This window comes from Dysidea avara, chromosome 6, assembly GCF_963678975.1.
Source record: "Dysidea avara chromosome 6, odDysAvar1.4, whole genome shotgun sequence".
NCBI classification, from domain to species: domain Eukaryota; kingdom Metazoa; phylum Porifera; class Demospongiae; order Dictyoceratida; family Dysideidae; genus Dysidea; species Dysidea avara.
The window spans coordinates 15450067-15466674 of record NC_089277.1 but is presented as its reverse complement, the minus strand read 5'-3'; the positions used below and the strand labels follow the sequence as shown (position 1 = coordinate 15466674).

At 39.3% G+C, this 16608-nt stretch overlaps 2 protein-coding genes across 5 annotated transcripts in view; one reads left to right on the top strand and one right to left on the bottom strand.

The window, feature by feature from the left end:
- Window positions 1–16608, bottom strand: part of LOC136257703 (uncharacterized) — a 112141-nt gene that overhangs the window by 27073 nt on the left and 68460 nt on the right. The window lies entirely within an intron of this gene.
- LOC136257705 (probable serine/threonine-protein kinase kinX) lies at window positions 1726–16516 on the top strand. 4 transcript variants are annotated; one of them, XM_066050993.1, is made up of 12 exons: window positions 1726–1842; window positions 1925–2074; window positions 2642–2727; window positions 2782–2817; window positions 12471–12545; window positions 12623–12676; window positions 13026–13070; window positions 13659–13709; window positions 14493–14564; window positions 15335–15407; window positions 15453–15940; window positions 16346–16516. In XM_066050993.1, exons 1-12 carry the CDS (start codon window positions 1809–1811, stop codon window positions 16382–16384), a joined length of 1203 nt encoding a protein of 400 aa, XP_065907065.1. In that variant the 5' UTR covers window positions 1726–1808; the 3' UTR covers window positions 16385–16516. The 4 variants fall into 4 exon arrangements, with proteins under 4 accessions (XP_065907065.1, XP_065907067.1, XP_065907066.1 ...); XM_066050995.1 differs by lacking the exon at window positions 12623–12676; XM_066050994.1 differs by lacking the exon at window positions 13659–13709.

Genomic DNA, 16608 nt, shown 5'->3' with positions numbered 1-16608 from the left:
TGTGACGTGTCTCTGAAGATGACTCAGCAGTGAAGTGAGGCTATACAGAATAAGGGATATGGTGAAGGCACAATTAGCAATTGATCCCAATCAAGCCAATATGGCACAACAGACTCTGTTGTAACTAGAGGCCACTGGTGATGTACCAGTATATCAGCGGTGTGGCATTGGCACAGTGATCACAGTCTATAATATTATTATGTATACAGCCATGCACAACATACAGGAGATAGTTACACATTGTTGTATATGCAGCACTGCATCGGCTTCTTGTTTAGCTATTACAGACTCACAGTAGACTAGTAGTTAAGCCGAGTGGAAAATAATTCCAGCCGCTAGCAAGCCAGATGAAGGATGAAGATGTATAATACAACTACCGGTACAGGTATTACATTACTCATTACCTTGCTGTTCCAGCTGGTTGTTTATGAGCGCATCGGCTGGTATCCCAACTGGTCATCAACTGGTCATCAGCTGGTCGTTGACTGCATGGCACCTGGAGCGCATATCCTGCACACAAAATACACAGTTACAAATATTTAAACATACTTGTAATGTTGTTGTTTACCAGTAAGGTGGCGCCTGGCCTCTCCATGGACGTTTCGAGCAATCTGTAATTAAACAAGGGTGTGGTTCCAGGCATTATATAGAATTACATGTACGGTAAGGTCATCAGCACGAACGGGCGTGCTTATTATACAGTTGTGCCTTCATTCACAGGCGAATCTATCCCCGCTTGGTTCATGTCTCTAGGCCTCGTAGTTTTCTCAAACATTATTTATTATTTATTTATTTATTCATTTATTATTAATGACGTAATTTTAACCGCATTTCGTATTATTCTTTTACGTCATTAAAGTACTTGGTTGTATAATTAACACTTTACAGTGACCAGCACTGAAGGTCTGACAGCAACATGTGCTGCAGCCTTAGGAAACCTAACCTAATTTCAGGGACTTAGACCTAATGACTTGACTTACTGACTGACTGATAAGGTGTAACAGAAAAGGGGCCAAAGTAAGGGAAAAAATCCCTCCAACCCCAGGATTCGAACTGCAGGTCAACCAATGTCTAGTTGGGGCCACACTCAGTCTTCCTCCAGGAGGGATGGATTTTCTTCCTTAAACCTAAAGTATTAAAATATGTGGTGTAGATCAAAAGTTATAATCAAATATATGGAATTTAAAATTGTCTTGGAGTTGATATCTTGTTGCTCCATAAACTAGGGGTGGTACAGTGAGAAAGCTACTGATTCAGCATTGCTATCATGCCAATATACAATCTATAGACATGTATCTTTCAGGAAATGCATGATAGAATTGATCACCTTGAATGGCACTGATGTGACTCGAGGGCTACGGTACAGCTCAACTATAACTTCACTATTCCACGCGTGATCACGCATGTTTCCACGTCAGTGTATGCGTGGTTCCATTGTCATGGCCATCGTGGTCCACGCTTACTCACTCGCCTTACTTCCTAGTGAAACCATGCAGTCTCGTGGTGAACCACGCAATGATTCCATGCATGATTGTGGAGCCCTCACGAAATCCGTGAAACACGCGTGGAAACCGTGGAACCCACGCAGTAAAAAAGCAAGATATGTCGCATTCAGGGGATCTGAGTAAGACCTTTACAGTGATTTCAAAGAACTTTACAGTGATCTCAGCACAGGAGCTCGGGAGCTAAAGCATCACACCCCTGCCCTGCACAGCGAATATATTAGAATTTAATTGCACGTGATCTTCTAACCACAATCACCACGTGCCTTGAACTGAACGGTTCGAAAGAACACTCTAGCACTTAGAATGGTCAGGATCTCTGAAAGACGTGTATCTGAAGGTAAGTTTAGGGCTTATAGTTTTCGTTGAGTACTTGGAAGTCGATGTTAAGATTGTACCTGTCATTCTAATTCTTTTTCTAGGATCTGCCAAGCCAAATGCTTTGGTGGACTTCGGCGATGAGGGAACTAGTGTTATCCGGAGCGATAAAATTATTGAAGGAAGCATCAACGATGGGAAATGCCGAGTTATTTGGTCGGACAAGGAGTATGAAGCTGATTTATTGTTTACAGGTGATGTATAATTCATGTTTGCATAGCACTAGCAATCCTTCGAGGGAGGCTATAAAACACGGAATAGCGGAACAGCAACTTTGCGGAAATTTTATTTAGCGATTTTTGCCACTATATGTAGGGAGTTCAAGGGATAATTACATATTCTACTTCAGTGACCTGAAGTCTGTCAACAAGCGGCCATAACTTTGCAGGAGGTAGTGCAGCCCTTCATTAAAAAATAGCCACCATCTTGCTGAGAAGGATGAGGCAAGTCCATTGAACCAAAATTTGAGGCCGTAGACTATGTTTCAAGGAAGAAAGCCTCCAGGTGTTAATGGCCTTTGCTGCATTCTGCATTATTCCAATTGCTAAGCCTTGTGGTCTTAAAGTACTTTTTGAGTAGACCAGAGAGAAGGTACTTTGATAATTAATTAAAAAAATATAAAAGTAGTGGGACAGAGGAAATTGTACAAGTGGTATCATATATACTGTGCTGTGATCTGTGACCATGGTCTAAATGATTGAAATAAAAAATTGATTTTAGATGATCTCAAATCAAACTTGAAATTGTATATATGTGCATAGGTAACTACTTAGAGTGTGTTAGAGAGCAAGCAGACACCGAGAAGAAGGAGAAGAAACAACCAAAGAGAAAAAGAAAACGTTTAAAGGTAATTGAATTGTAAATTGGATATCTCATGTACTGTTACACTCTTGTACTGTAGCATGATGATGGTGGTGAAAAGAACAAGAAACCAGCAGTAAGTTACAGTGTATTATGTTTTGCTGGTAACTATTATGATCCGTGCGTCATCAAATTTATCAAAATTATGTGTTTTCTATTACGTAATTATGCATTCTTTTGTCTATAAAGGAAGCTGCTGGCTTTAGTGCCGGTACTATTGTGCATCAAAATATTTGTCTTTCTATATTACACAACACTATGCAACTTGTAATAGTGAAGGGCTAACTGGTTTGTAGAAATAGGGCTGTTTGCTTGCCACCTTGAGCTTAAATGGAACGCCAATTGAACAAAAACTTTATTTTGTCCGCTACTGTACAAGGATATAGCGAAATTTGGCTTTATTGTTTTATTTAGAGTATACTGTGTAATTGAAACTCCAACTGAAAGGCTTGTTGATTGGTGTCAATGGCACTAGTGGAATAAACTTGCTGACCTATGGCATTTGCATGGTATCATGCTCAGGTAGGTCCAGGATTGCCCGGACAAGTCCTTTATTCCGAAATTGTCCTCTACAATGTATGGACATCCCAGGACAGTCAGTGTATTCCCTTATAGTCAAGTATTTCTATCCTAGGACATGTTGGGAATTCTTTAAGTGTCCTTGTTGTAGAGACTCTCTCTAGTCCCAGTCCCCAATGGTCCTTTTTATCCTAGGACATGTTGGGAATTCCTAAGTGTCCTTGTTGTGAAGACCCTCTCTAGTCCCAGTCCCCAATGGTCCTTTTTACCCTAGGACATGTTGGGAATTCCTTAAGTGTCCTTGTTGTAAAGACCCTCTCTAGTCCCAGTCCCCAATGGTCCTTTTTATCCTAGGACATGTGGGGAATTCTTTAAGTGTCCTTGTTGTAGAGACTCTCTCTAGTCCCAGTCCCCAATGGTCCTTTTTATCCTAGGACGTGTTGGGAATTCTTTAAGTGTCCATGTTGTAGAGACTCTCTCTAGTCCCAGTCCCCAATGGTCCTTTTTATCCTAGGACATGTTAGGAATTCTTCAAGTGTCCTTGTTGTGAAGACCCTCTCTAGTCCCATGCAGTCCCCAATGGTCCTATTGTGTCCTAGGACATATATGTTGAGAATTCTTTAAGTGCCCTTATTGTAAAGACCCTCTCTAGTCCCAGTCCCCAATGGTCCTTTTTACCCTAGGACATGTTGGGAATTCCTTAAGTGTCCTTGTTGTGAAGACCCTCTCTAGTCCCAGTCCCCAATGGTCCTTTTTATCCTAGAACATGTGGGGAATTCTTCAAGTGTCCTTACCCTCTCTAGTCCCAGTCCCCAATGGTCCTTTGTATCCTAGGACATGTTGGGAATTCTTTAAGTGTCCTTGTTGTAGAGACTGTCTCTAGTCCCAGTCCCCAATAGTCCTTTTTATCCTAGGACATGTTGGGAATTCTTTAAGTGTCCTTGTTGTGAAGACCCTCTCTAGTCCCAGTCCCCAATGGTCCTTTTTATCCTAGGACATGTTGGGAATTCTTCAAGTGTCCTTACCCTCTCTAGTCCCAGTCCCCAATGGTCCTTTGTATCCTAGGACATTTTGCAAGACCTGGGACACTAAAGGACATCCTAAGACAAACCTGGTGTTATTCAACTATTGTGTCCCAAGTCCAAGTAGTCCTTGCAAGACCTGGGACATCAAAGGACATCTCAAGACAGTCCTGGTATTATTCTCTTTTTATTAGTGTCCCAACTCCAAGTTTTCCCTGCAAGATCTGAAGCACTAAATGACATCATAAGCCAACCTCTTATCAAATTTAACATTGAAGCTTGTTGATGATTGCACTTCTTTGAAACATTTTTACATGTTGCTGCACTTGGTTTATTCTTTTTATTAGTCAAAATCACGTAAGGAAGGTAATAAGGATAACAATGTGGTCTTTTTCTTATTTTGCTATTTGTGAGCTTTAGTTTAGTGTAAATGCATATTGTCTTTGTAAATATCTTTTTTCTCTCTTGTAATGAAGAATGGTTATAGCCAATTGTTGGCATCTGAATGAAATCAACCATGTGTCTGGCTATATGGTAGTAGTAGGAGAGCCATGCTCAGGATATAGTTTGTTGAATTTAACAATCCAAAAGTAGCTTATAGCATTTATTCATACTGCTAAGTGCTTCAAACCTATCAGGGTTGCAATCGTCCGAACACCACTTAAGTGCATTTTGTCAACCACAATCTCTTCTTTGCAAAAAGTTGTGCTGTCCAGCTTACCTATGAAAATAATCCCATTATACTATATGTGCATGGGCATAAAACGTTAATTTAGTAGCCACTTTTACACTCCTTAATAACGCTTGAACAGTTTTTATTACAGTATTCATCACAAGCCTTGTATTTCAGTCTCATGTTTCTCCAATTTGTTTTTGTTGGCTTAGTTTTCGTTAAACCATTTGCTGACTTAATGTACTAGTTCTGCTGTAGACAGACCTTAGATGGTCTACCTGCCACACCACACTGAGCTGACAGTGAAAAGACACCAAGCTTGGTCTCAAGAGAGCGTTTAGTGCTTCCTGGTTGATCTCATATTCAGTTATTGGGTCACATAAATTGGTGCATACAGTATGCATATGACTTATACATGTATAATACATACTGTATCACGTACACATATTGAAGGCGAAGGTTCAAGTTCTGTTTGTGGTGATGGATCATAGTCCAGTCGTAAACATAATTATGGGTGTCATCTTCAAAGATATGCTCAACATGAGTCAAAAAATGATTAGTAGGAAGCCCATTATAAAAGGCACCGATTCTAGTAGTCCAATATTAAGGTTGGTTAGGGTTTGGGTTTTGCTTTAGCTAGTAATTGCAGTTAGCTAGGGTTATGGGTTTAGTGATATTCTGTTGTAGACTAGATCATGGTTTGTATTGTTAAAATCCAGATTCTGACAGCTGGTACATAGTGGTGATACAGTGGACAGGGCTCAATGTATTTAAAAAGTGAAGAGTTCTACTGTTACGTAGTATGTTCAGAAATCTCTACAATATATTTTTTCTTTGTACAAGTTTCGAGTTGTATGTAAGTCACAAAGGGAATTTAATGCTACCCGTGAAGAGAAGAACAACATAAATACAGTAGTATACTAAGTGATGGATGATGAAACTGATTATTGAAGTTTTGGTCACTACCAAAAATGTATTGTATAACAAGACTTAAAAGCAAGAGTAACAATAATTTTGAGTAAGAGAGAGCAAGGTTACTGTAACTACTAGAAAATGTTGACCTTGTCATAAACTATTAAACCTTCAACTGATTATTGAACATGTAACACTACAAGCTATGCATGAAGTACATGCTGTGACCTTAACCTCAGTAACTCATCGTACCTTTATGACTGACCAGCTACATACATAGTTAAGAAGTTGAAGTTAACTCCAGTAGATAATGAGTTAGTGCCTCTGTCAACTTTTGCTGCAAAAATACTTCAACATGTTGACATGTTTGTTGTTTGTTTTATTTGAGTAATGACAACTATGCTTGCAGTTTCATTGTAATGTGATAAACTGACCCTTTTACTGGATAAATGGCTGATACCATTTCTACAAAAGTGCAGAGCCAACAAATGTTGACCTCTTAATATGTCGGTACTGAGAAAAAGTTGACACCACCACCAGATTGTTTTTGGTATCTTCAAAGATTCGATACATCTTTTTACAAGTAGAAGGAATTTTAAGGAATAAAAGTATAAACAAGGGAATAGCTAAAAAGTGGTGAAACAAGGAAGGTTGCCCAATACCTGCAGATATACTAGTGGATATTTAATCTTTAAACTTCAGTCTATACCCATGACTGCGTTATGGATTAATGTCCACTAGTGTATCTGCAGGTATAGGTAATCTTCCTTGTTTCACCACTTTTAAATAGCTATTTCCTTGTTTCATTACTTTTTCTTCGATCCTAATCCAGCTTAAAATTCATAATTTTTCTTTCTACCTGTATTTATAACATAATTCACTGTATTAAAATAAAGAATGGCACCAGGAATGCTGTGAAAGTAATTTTGCATCAGAACATGTGCCTCAACAATCAGTTACATAATGGAAGGCGAAGTGGCCATTGCATATTGTTTTCACCTATGCTTCACCTGTTGCACAGCATTACAAGTGAAGAATAGCACAATAAGTATCTCTACAATCAATCCAGTCACTATGGATAAGTCAACACAGCCACAGGGAAGCCGCATCACCCTATTGCGAATCGACATCTTGCATTGTCAGCAAAAAGAACTGGAACACAAAGCAAGTCCATGATATGTGTATTGTACATACTGCAGTTGGAAAAAAGGCACATCTCTGGAAGGATTTAGAGTTAGCCTGAAAACGTTTTTGGGCTTGGCCGTGCCTGGTTTAGCCAATGCTGCCAAGCTATCATGAATGAAATTGCGGTTGGTTTTAGGGTGACACTTTTCACTGGAAAAGCCCAATTCTTCATGATCCCTAATATACAGTACTACCATCCTGTATGATATTACAGGAAAGTGGTTCAGGTTCTAAACATCATTTACAGTGTATTACATGTTAATCAAATTCCACTATTTGTTTTGAGAATAGCCGGTAGATATCGTGGCCATGGAAGAATGAGAATGTGAATACTGCATTTGGGTCCTTGGTGAGAAGCTTTCAGAAGGATAGAAACCTACTTGAGAAATATGATGAAGTTAGTTGAGCAGAAAATAGTTGGGAGGTCACTAAGAACAAGTCTAAACAGGCTTATCATCCTGCAATAACACCAGTCAATAATCACATATTGTGTATGATACTTCAGCTGCTATAATGCAAAGTGTGGAGGGAGAATTTAAATGAATGTCTTCACAGAAGTCCAGCTATATGCGTATTACTACATTTGTATAGTGTCTTGTTTGCCATGCAAAATGTCATATGGTTTCGCCCTTCATAAAGGTGAATTCATTGATGCCGTCTGTTTACGTTATGACTTTACACCATCATTGTTACCGTCGCACTGTGTGTGTGGTAAGGATTTTACCTTGTCTCACGCCCTTAGCTGCCCACATGGTGCCTTTCCAATTATCCGGCATAATGAAGTACGAGATTTGACTGCTAGTTTGATGACAGAAGTGTGCCATGATGTCCAGGTAGAGCCTCACTTACATGCCCTGCCTGGTGAGGTTATGCATCACTGTTCAGCTGTGCTTGATGATAATGCCAGAGTGGATATCAGAGCATCTGGTTTTTGGAGGTGCTTACATCATCGCACCTTTTTTGATGTTCGCGTTTTTAATTCTTTTGCAGCCTCCAATCGGTCTACCATCTTGGCTGCCACTTTTCATAGGCATGAGGCTGAGAAGCGTCGTGCTTATGAGGAGTGTATACGCAAAGTAGAGTGTGGCAGTTTTATCCCATTAGTTTTTTTCCTCCTCCGGTGGAATGGGGAAAGCAGCCACTACCACCTATAAGCATTTGGCTCAATTACTCAGTGAGAAGTGGAGTTCCCCATATTCAGTGATGATGGGCTGGCTCCATTGCAGTTTGGGGTTCTCCTTGCTTCGCTCCTCCATTATGTGCATCCGTGGTTCTCGATCACGCTCTAAGCGTCCTGGTGTGCCCCTGGCAGTAGATCTCGCCGTCGCAGAGGGGCATCTACCAGTTCACTAACATTCCCTGGGCTTCTGTAGGTTATTTTAGGTGTCTTTTCTGTAGGTAAATTCTTTTTCCCTTTTTATGTTGTTCTTCTAGCTTGTTTTCCATAGAGACGTGTGGGTGGAAGGGAGTGCCATTAGGGCCGGATAAAAAAAAAAAAGAAAAAAAGTGTCATAGTCACTGACATTTGCAAAAGCATTTTTGAAAATTGGTTGATATCCAAAAAGATGTAAGTAACACGTACGATGATTCCTCTGGTTTAAAGATGCTCATGATTCAGGTAATTTTCCCTTTTAACTTGAAAAGGTACACCACTCCTTGTAGCTTATAAGGCCTGTTACTGTATATTGTTTTTCAGTCACTATATGCCTGTTACGTAGGCTAGCCCCTACTGAACTTTTATATATCATTTCAGTGCCTGGCTACACCCCTTTGACAAAAATAGATAGCTAACCTTTAATACGGTACGTAAACACCCTTTATGCATTGAGTGAAGGTTTATTTCTGTAGCTCAAAGCCTGTTTGCTCACGTTGCTGTTGGACAGCCATACCAACACGCAAACAAGCAGACACGTAGTTTTTGACAAACCAATTACAGGAAACCATGTGCGTGTCCACTGTGGGGGTGCTCTTGGGTTAAAAATGAATAGTGAATAGCATAAATGGAGGAGGGTGGTGAATGAAGTGTCAAAGATCTGGAGGATTATTCTCATCTGAAAAAGTGGCCCAGTCTGGGAAAACCAGTCTTATTGTCTATAAAAGTATTGAGAAATGCTGATTTTAAGTATTCAGTGTGCTGTAGCTCACCAATGGATGAAGCTATGAGTACCAAATTTTCACATGTTTTATACCAATTACTTACCTTCCAGAGCATCCACCATACAAGTAGCCAACAGCTAAGTTTCCCGCCATTTGAGATAGATTTTAAACTGAGGTTAACTGTATCAGGCTAGCTCCAAAGGGGTGGAAGGCAGGGGCCGGAGGAAGGCAAGAGGCTATTTAAAAAATTAAAGAGGAAGGTGCAGGGGTGATAATTATTACCCCATAATTATGTATCAGCCCAGTTCCTATAGATATTGTATTCATCACTGGTTTTAGCCAACTGAAAAGTAACAAAATGGCACTTTTTATCCACCTGCAGCTCTCCATTGCAATGACTATTAATGTTCTTAATCACATGATATTACAAAATTCAAGGTCTCACAAATGTGACGTAAGCCATTACTTCAGCTTTGTGTGATGTAGGCTGACTTAAGCATTTCAGGTAACCAAATTACTTTACATGTACCTTGTTGTTATACGTGTTGAATGAATTGCATATTATCTAACAAGTATGGATGGTAGTAGTGTTTAGTAGGGTACCCGTATGCACCAAAATACCACTGTTAAAAAAAACCACCTTTATGGAATAGTCTTAGTGACATCAATTCAGCATTTACAACAAGAAAATGCAGACAACTGGAGATTGAATTTTAAAATACTTGAAACCCAATTTTGGTCCCCTTGCCTGCCCACATTCCTATCTGACCGCATGCAGTCACAAGAATAGAGACCAAACGAGGCCACTATTTCACTCTACAGTAGCAAACTCACAAGTGGCATGTGTTTCCTCTGGTTCCGACAAGCGTTTGCCTTCTACTACAATTTGCCTTTCTTTTATGTTCTAGACCACTTTACCAAAAGCTATGGAATGTTAATTGGTCATGGCTTAATAGAGGATGCACATTAAACAATTTTTTCTATGATATTGATGTCTAGAACTGTCCATTCATTGTAACAAACGTAACTGCAACATTAGATTCTACCTTCCACAATAAAATGTTTCTAGGCATGCTTATAAAATGAATGAAGTGGCTAAACTGCTGTTGGTGAGGGTGACTGCTTGCCCACAGCTGGCTATTAGCCAGCAATATGCTTGTAAGAGCATAGCACATTAATGATTGAATGTGAGATTTGTAATGGAGGTCTTTCTGCTAGCAGGTCTCTAACCATTTAAAAACCTGGTGGATTTAAAAGACTTCATTATCTTCCAAAGATCAAAGCATATTATGTATACCATTATTTAACACTGCTTTGTTACCCTGCTATAGCATTCAAGGACACTCAAATTCTGCTTTACAGTTCCAACTGAACACATAACTGTAGTATGATCATAATGGCCTCGCCAATCAGTACTCATCATAGAGCAGGTGATTAGTCCCTGTACAAACTTGTATGTTTTCGAAGTGTCTCACAGGCTCATAATCCCTTGGATTGAAATGAAACTTAGGCATGCGTGCACCATCTATAAAACTACAATAATTTAGTTCAAATAGAGTGAAAATCTCATGTTCACTGGTGAAGATATGGCTTCAAGAATGAAGTTGCAGTGAAGAATCAGCCTGGAAACACTTGCTTAGAAGATCCTACTCTATCAGTATCCAGTGAAGTGACCAGAATTAATCTTTAATGACAGTGTATATTATAAAGGGCAATAATGCTATATTGTGATTCTGTTATGAGATAGTTTGCTGGGCTACAACTTACTATTACAATTGACTCTGCTTCCGTGTACTCTATGGCAATTGCTAATGTGAGCGATATAGGTTAAATTTTATCAAAACTCATGTGTAAGGTGAAATACAGCTACTTGATGGCTCATTTAAAATGACCACAACACACTACTGAGTCAAAAATGTAAGAAGAGAATGGCTTTGCAAATTAGTACTCACTGTAGAACAGGCAGAACACTACACAGAAATTCTACCCTACCACTTTCCCCCATCCACACAGGCACACACAAAAGAAAAAAATCAGCCTGATCTATGTAAGTCTAGTGGTCAAAGTCATCTTCTCCATGCAAAGAAACCATACCAAGTATTATTGACCCTTCTCTTGAATAAGCATATGTAAACCATATGAAATGCTTATACTACTGCAAAAGGCTGTACAACAAGGACACTTTAAAAATTCTCAACATGTCTTTGATAAAAGGGACCATTGAGGACTGGTACTAGAGACAGTCTTTACAACAAGGACACTAGAAGAATTCCGAACATGTCCTAGGATAAAAGGACCATTGGGGACTGGGGCTAGAGTGGGTCTTTACAACAAGGACACTTGAAGGATTCCCAACATGTCCTAGGATAAAAAGGACCAGTGGAGACTGGGACTAGAGAGAGTCTTTACAACAAGGACACTTAAAGAATTCCCAACATGTCCTAGGATAAAAAGGACCATTGGAGACTGGGACTAGAGAGGGTCTTCACAACAAGGACACTTGAAGAATTCCAAACATGTCCTAGGATAAAAAGGACCATTGGGGACTGGGACTAGAGAGGGTATCCACAACAAGGACACTTAAGGAATTCCCAACATGTCCTAGGATAAAAAGGACCATTGGGGACTGGGACTAGAGAGAGTCTTTACAACAAGGACACTTAAAGGATTCTCAACATGTCCTAGGGTAAAAAGGACCATTGGGGACTGGGACTAGAAAGAGTCTTTATAACAAGGACACTTAAGGAATTCCCAGGGACTACTTGGACTTAGAACACAATAGGTATGTAATACCAGGACTGTCTTGGGATGTCCTTTAGTGTCCTAGGTCTTGCAGGAACTTGGGACACAATAGGTGAATAATACTAGGACTGTCTTGGGATGTCTTTTAGCATCCCAGTTCTTACAGGGACTACTTAGACTATAAGTGAATAACACAAGGACTATCTTGGGATGTTCGTCCTAGGTCTTGCAGGGACTATACTGGGCTTGGGACAGTATGGGTGAATATAGGTTGGGATGACTTTCATTCTCTGATAGGACAGAAAGGATTTGTCTTGGGACATTCTGTAATATCAAAGGACAAAATAGGACAAAGGGATTTGTTCGGGCAATCCTAGACATTTATGATCATGCTTCTTCAGCAATCAGGTGCATTGGCCAGGATCAAATCATTTACACATTATGTGATTACAGACTATTGCATCATCACTTTAAGCAGTGTGCTTGGCGAGTGTATTCCAGTAGGACACTCTCTTTCTCTATATTATACACTCTTGCCATTATGTATTGGTGGGTTTGAGAGATATTTCCACTTATTAGACTGACAAGATGACAGTAGATGAAGCAAAGAGAAGGAGTGACAAGGGAGATGAAACAAAGAGAGGGGGTGACAAGGTATGCCATGTTGTCATGCAAATACACTATACTCTTATCTTTATGTGACGTAAAACAATTTTTCAAATACCTTACAGGATCCTTTTATAATTGATGTCAGTGAATTTCCTCCCTGCTCACCTAGATCAAAAGTAAGGATTAGCATTTAGTAGTAAAACCTATTTTGTATGTGGTTGCTGTATATCAAGATCTGTATGCTCGTTGTACGTTGATTTGCAAAGTGGATAAATTTGTGTGCATTCTTTTCTTGAGCTATTCTTAGAGTGGATTCTTTATGAGCATTCAACATAAAAATCAGAACGATGATTTTGCCTTCCCCATTGAATATTCTGCAGATGTGTGGAGTGTATACGCTTAATATTTATGAATTGTTTTCAACATAAATTTTGGTGATTCAGTTATTCTGTTTCTGTTATTCCATGTTTTCTCGAGTCACTAATGCGATTTTGGTGTTTTATTTTCTAATATATGTACTTGTAGCATCAAGAACCTGAATGTTCACTTGAAGAAGATGACAAAAACTCGGTAAGCACAATTCATACTTTCACTGTGTGCATGCTTGCATTTGAATTTCTTATGTGCACGGTGTATGATCACTGATTGGCTTTACAGACTCTAGCTGTTCAGTAAGGGCATTCGGTGAAATAGGACGTTTAGTATAATCCAAGGATGACGGCTATTAAAATTTAAGGGCAGCTTTAGTGCACATTTTATTTTGTGGCACTGCTGTTTACATTAACAACTCAAAAGGCTGGCGACTTGTTCGTAGTAAAGTGTTCAAAGTCTAATGCATTGAACTATAGTCCATTTGTGTTCCACTGGGCTCTTTTGCTGGTAATTCCAACTCCACTCTTTCAGCCGCCGTCATTACAAAAATGTCAAGTGCAAGCGGAATGGAAATTCCGTTGCATAAAACAGAAATGGGTAATTCATTTTTGTCCACTACTGTACTTTATGACTGTGCTACAAATTATATTCATCAAACAACAAATATTTCTACCCACATGGGGAGTAATGCAGCTTTTAATCTTGCTCCTTAGGTCTATCTTATTCATTGTTATACAATATCATTTACATATGTTATATGTTGCAATGCTTTTGTTTGTACTATAGGCTGTTGACATTACAAAGAAAATGATAATTCACGATTTTGATGGCAAACAGGTTCATGTGTATATAGGATATTTGCTATAGGACAGTCGCTTTGGGCTAGTTTGAAATTTTGGTATAGTGGCATCTTGAAAATGCTTTAAAAGGTTTTGCTTCGAGCTCTATGACCATTTAACAGCACTGTTTTGCTTCGAGCTCTATGACCATTTAACAGCACCGTTTTGCTTCGAGCTCTATGACCATTTAACAGCCCTGTAAAATACACTGCTGGCCTCTCAGGCTACTAGGAATAGCATAGTGCTTTGTGTTTACAATGGGCGTGTCCCCTTAGTACGATAGTAAAAACAAAGACTACAAGAGCAACTTACGTGCTTCAGACAATGAATTTTGATTTAAAAATAGACTATAAATTACCCAAGAAGATAGTACTCATCAATTTTGTGTATAAAACTTGTTTTGAAATGAGCATAGCTTAGCACAAAGCGGAAGCATTAAGGACACACGTGATTAACCTGTAACACAGATTAATGCTACCATAGATTGTGTGGAGCATTTTGTCTAAGACTTTTTCACTATTCACGGCATTGGTATGGACTGGGATCACAGCTCTCCGCATAAAGAATGCTAATCAAAAAGCCCTGCCTCCTCTGGAGGAATAATCTCGTCTCAGAAGGATTTTCTGCATTGACATGTGTCCCAGTGCTGTATGATCACGTGATCATTCTAACCTGGTAGCCAAAGGCTTTGCTTTTTGTGTAAACTTTTAAGAGTAGATAGTGTATTACTGTGCTTTTGTTATCTCATGTTGCTAATTATGCCTACATTTCATATTTTTAGATTGATATAAATGACATTGCTGAATCGATGGAAAATTTGAAGGCAGAAATCCGAAGATACAATGATGAACAGGTGAATTGATTTTAAATGTGTACTGTTACGGACTGGCACTGTAGTATTGGGAAGATAAACAATCCTGATGCGTTTTGCAGCAATTTTAACTATACATGTGCCATCTTTTAAAATTTTATGTATCGAAATTTTAACATTGTAATGAACTACTGTACGTACCGTGGCGAAATGTAAAAATTGGCGATTTGATGACAATTTGCCAATTCCGCCAAATTTAGTTCTCCGCCAAAATTTGTTGCTATAATGTCCCAAATACTTATGTTGCAGCACCGATTTACTTATAGCCGGTGTACATTTCAGCAAAATAAATTCAGCTCCTGCAAATGACATTCTTGCCAATGTTTGTTGTTACACGGTACATCTTATAGCTGGATTATATTAACATGTACTGTAAAAAGTATTTAGCACAGTCGAACATGTTACCATACCGTCTTAAAGATATTGACATTGTACATAAGTGTCTATTGGTGATAGCATATATAAGGTTTCTTTCAGTGTGCTCACTTACTAGGGGGTTAGGGCATGAGGTCATAACACATATGAATTCGAAGATAATTAAAATTCTAACAATAATTATGCTACACACCACTACCAAAGTCTCTCCCTGATTTTGGACGTTGCAAATCCAGTAGTCTGTCCAGTGAATGGATACACCCTCCCTCATATATATAGTACGTGTAACAGTCATAGTGAGTCGAGTTAATATTTTGTAAAACATTTGTATACATACGTATGTATGAATACATTGGACTAATTTGTTATCTTGCTAGGAATTTCGATTTGAGAAAATCCTTCTTCAACTAGAGAGTGTTTGTAAGAGTGTTAGCACACTTACCAGCTCAGGTATGATTAAAGTCCTAGAAATTTAGCCTGTTATGAAACACCTAGGCAATGGATCCGACACAACCCCCCAATCATACCGCCAGGGTGACCAACTACCATCAGCTCAATCAGGCTACCAATCCTTTAAACAAGATTACCAGCCCTATGGACAAGAGGAACAAGGGGACTACCAGTCCTATGGACAAGAGGAACAAGGGGACTACCAGTCCTATGGACAAGAGGAACAAGGGGACTACCAGTCCTATGGACAAGAGGAACAAGGAGACTACCAGCCCTACGGACAAAGGGAACAAAGGAACTACCAGTCCTATGGACAAGAGAAACAATGGGACTACCAGCCCTACGGACAAAGGGAACAAGGGAACTACCAACCCAATGTACAAGGGGAACAAGGAGCCTATCAGTCCTGTCAACAAGGAGCCTATCAACCCTATCAACAAAGGACCTGCCAGCTCTATAAAGGAGGGAGGAAGCCAGTCAACAGCAGGCAGGAACAGGCAGTCAACAACCTCCAGCAATTAACCAGTCACCCGGTACATATTTGTATCTCAATCTGTTTATTCAACTAGGAGTAAACCATAGAATGGCCTGGAAGACTTATTTAACTGTACATGTTTGACAAAACTAGCCGTGAAAAAAATGTAGCGATACCGGTAGAGATTTAATCTGTTATGGGTATACAACTGAGTCAGGAATTATACACTATTTTATGCGTAGGTGTAGATGACCTCCCTTCACTTTTTATCTCCATTATCCCTAATCGAATGTAGAAGTCCCGATGCTTATAACCTTAGGCTTATTACACAAACAGTTACAATAACTTGTACAGAAATACAAGTATGTGGAAATACATGTAGTACAGCTTTATACTTGATATATATTTATTTAGTAAGTTATCATTTGTGTAAAATGTTAATTGTAATATGTATTTATTGTAGGAAGATGAGCCGATCCCCCCAGCAAGCTCGTCCCCATGATCATGAGGCATAAAACCAGAAGATCTCTAGCCGCAGCAATGGTGGACGAGCTTGTGGATGCTACCACCAGAATTAACAGTAACGTTAATGGGAGGGGGAAAGATAAGGTGACTGGGAAAGAGAAGCAAAAACTAGACCCCAAGATCATATCTTATGTAAAGAAGAAAGTTTTTGAAGTTCACCCCTCAGAAAAACTAGCTGATGAAGAAAGTGACTGGCACGAC

Excerpts from the sequence above, each read along its gene's own strand:
- LOC136257705 (XM_066050993.1), top strand. The coding sequence starts at position 1,809 with ATGGTCAGGATCTCTGAAAGACGTGTATCTGAAG. Across the intron at positions 2,728-2,781 it reads GAAAAAGAAAACGTTTAAAG|CATGATGATGGTGGTGAAAA; the intron begins GTAATTGAATTG and ends CTTGTACTGTAG. Across the intron at positions 12,546-12,622 it reads CAAAGAGAGGGGGTGACAAG|GATCCTTTTATAATTGATGT; the intron begins GTATGCCATGTT and ends AATACCTTACAG.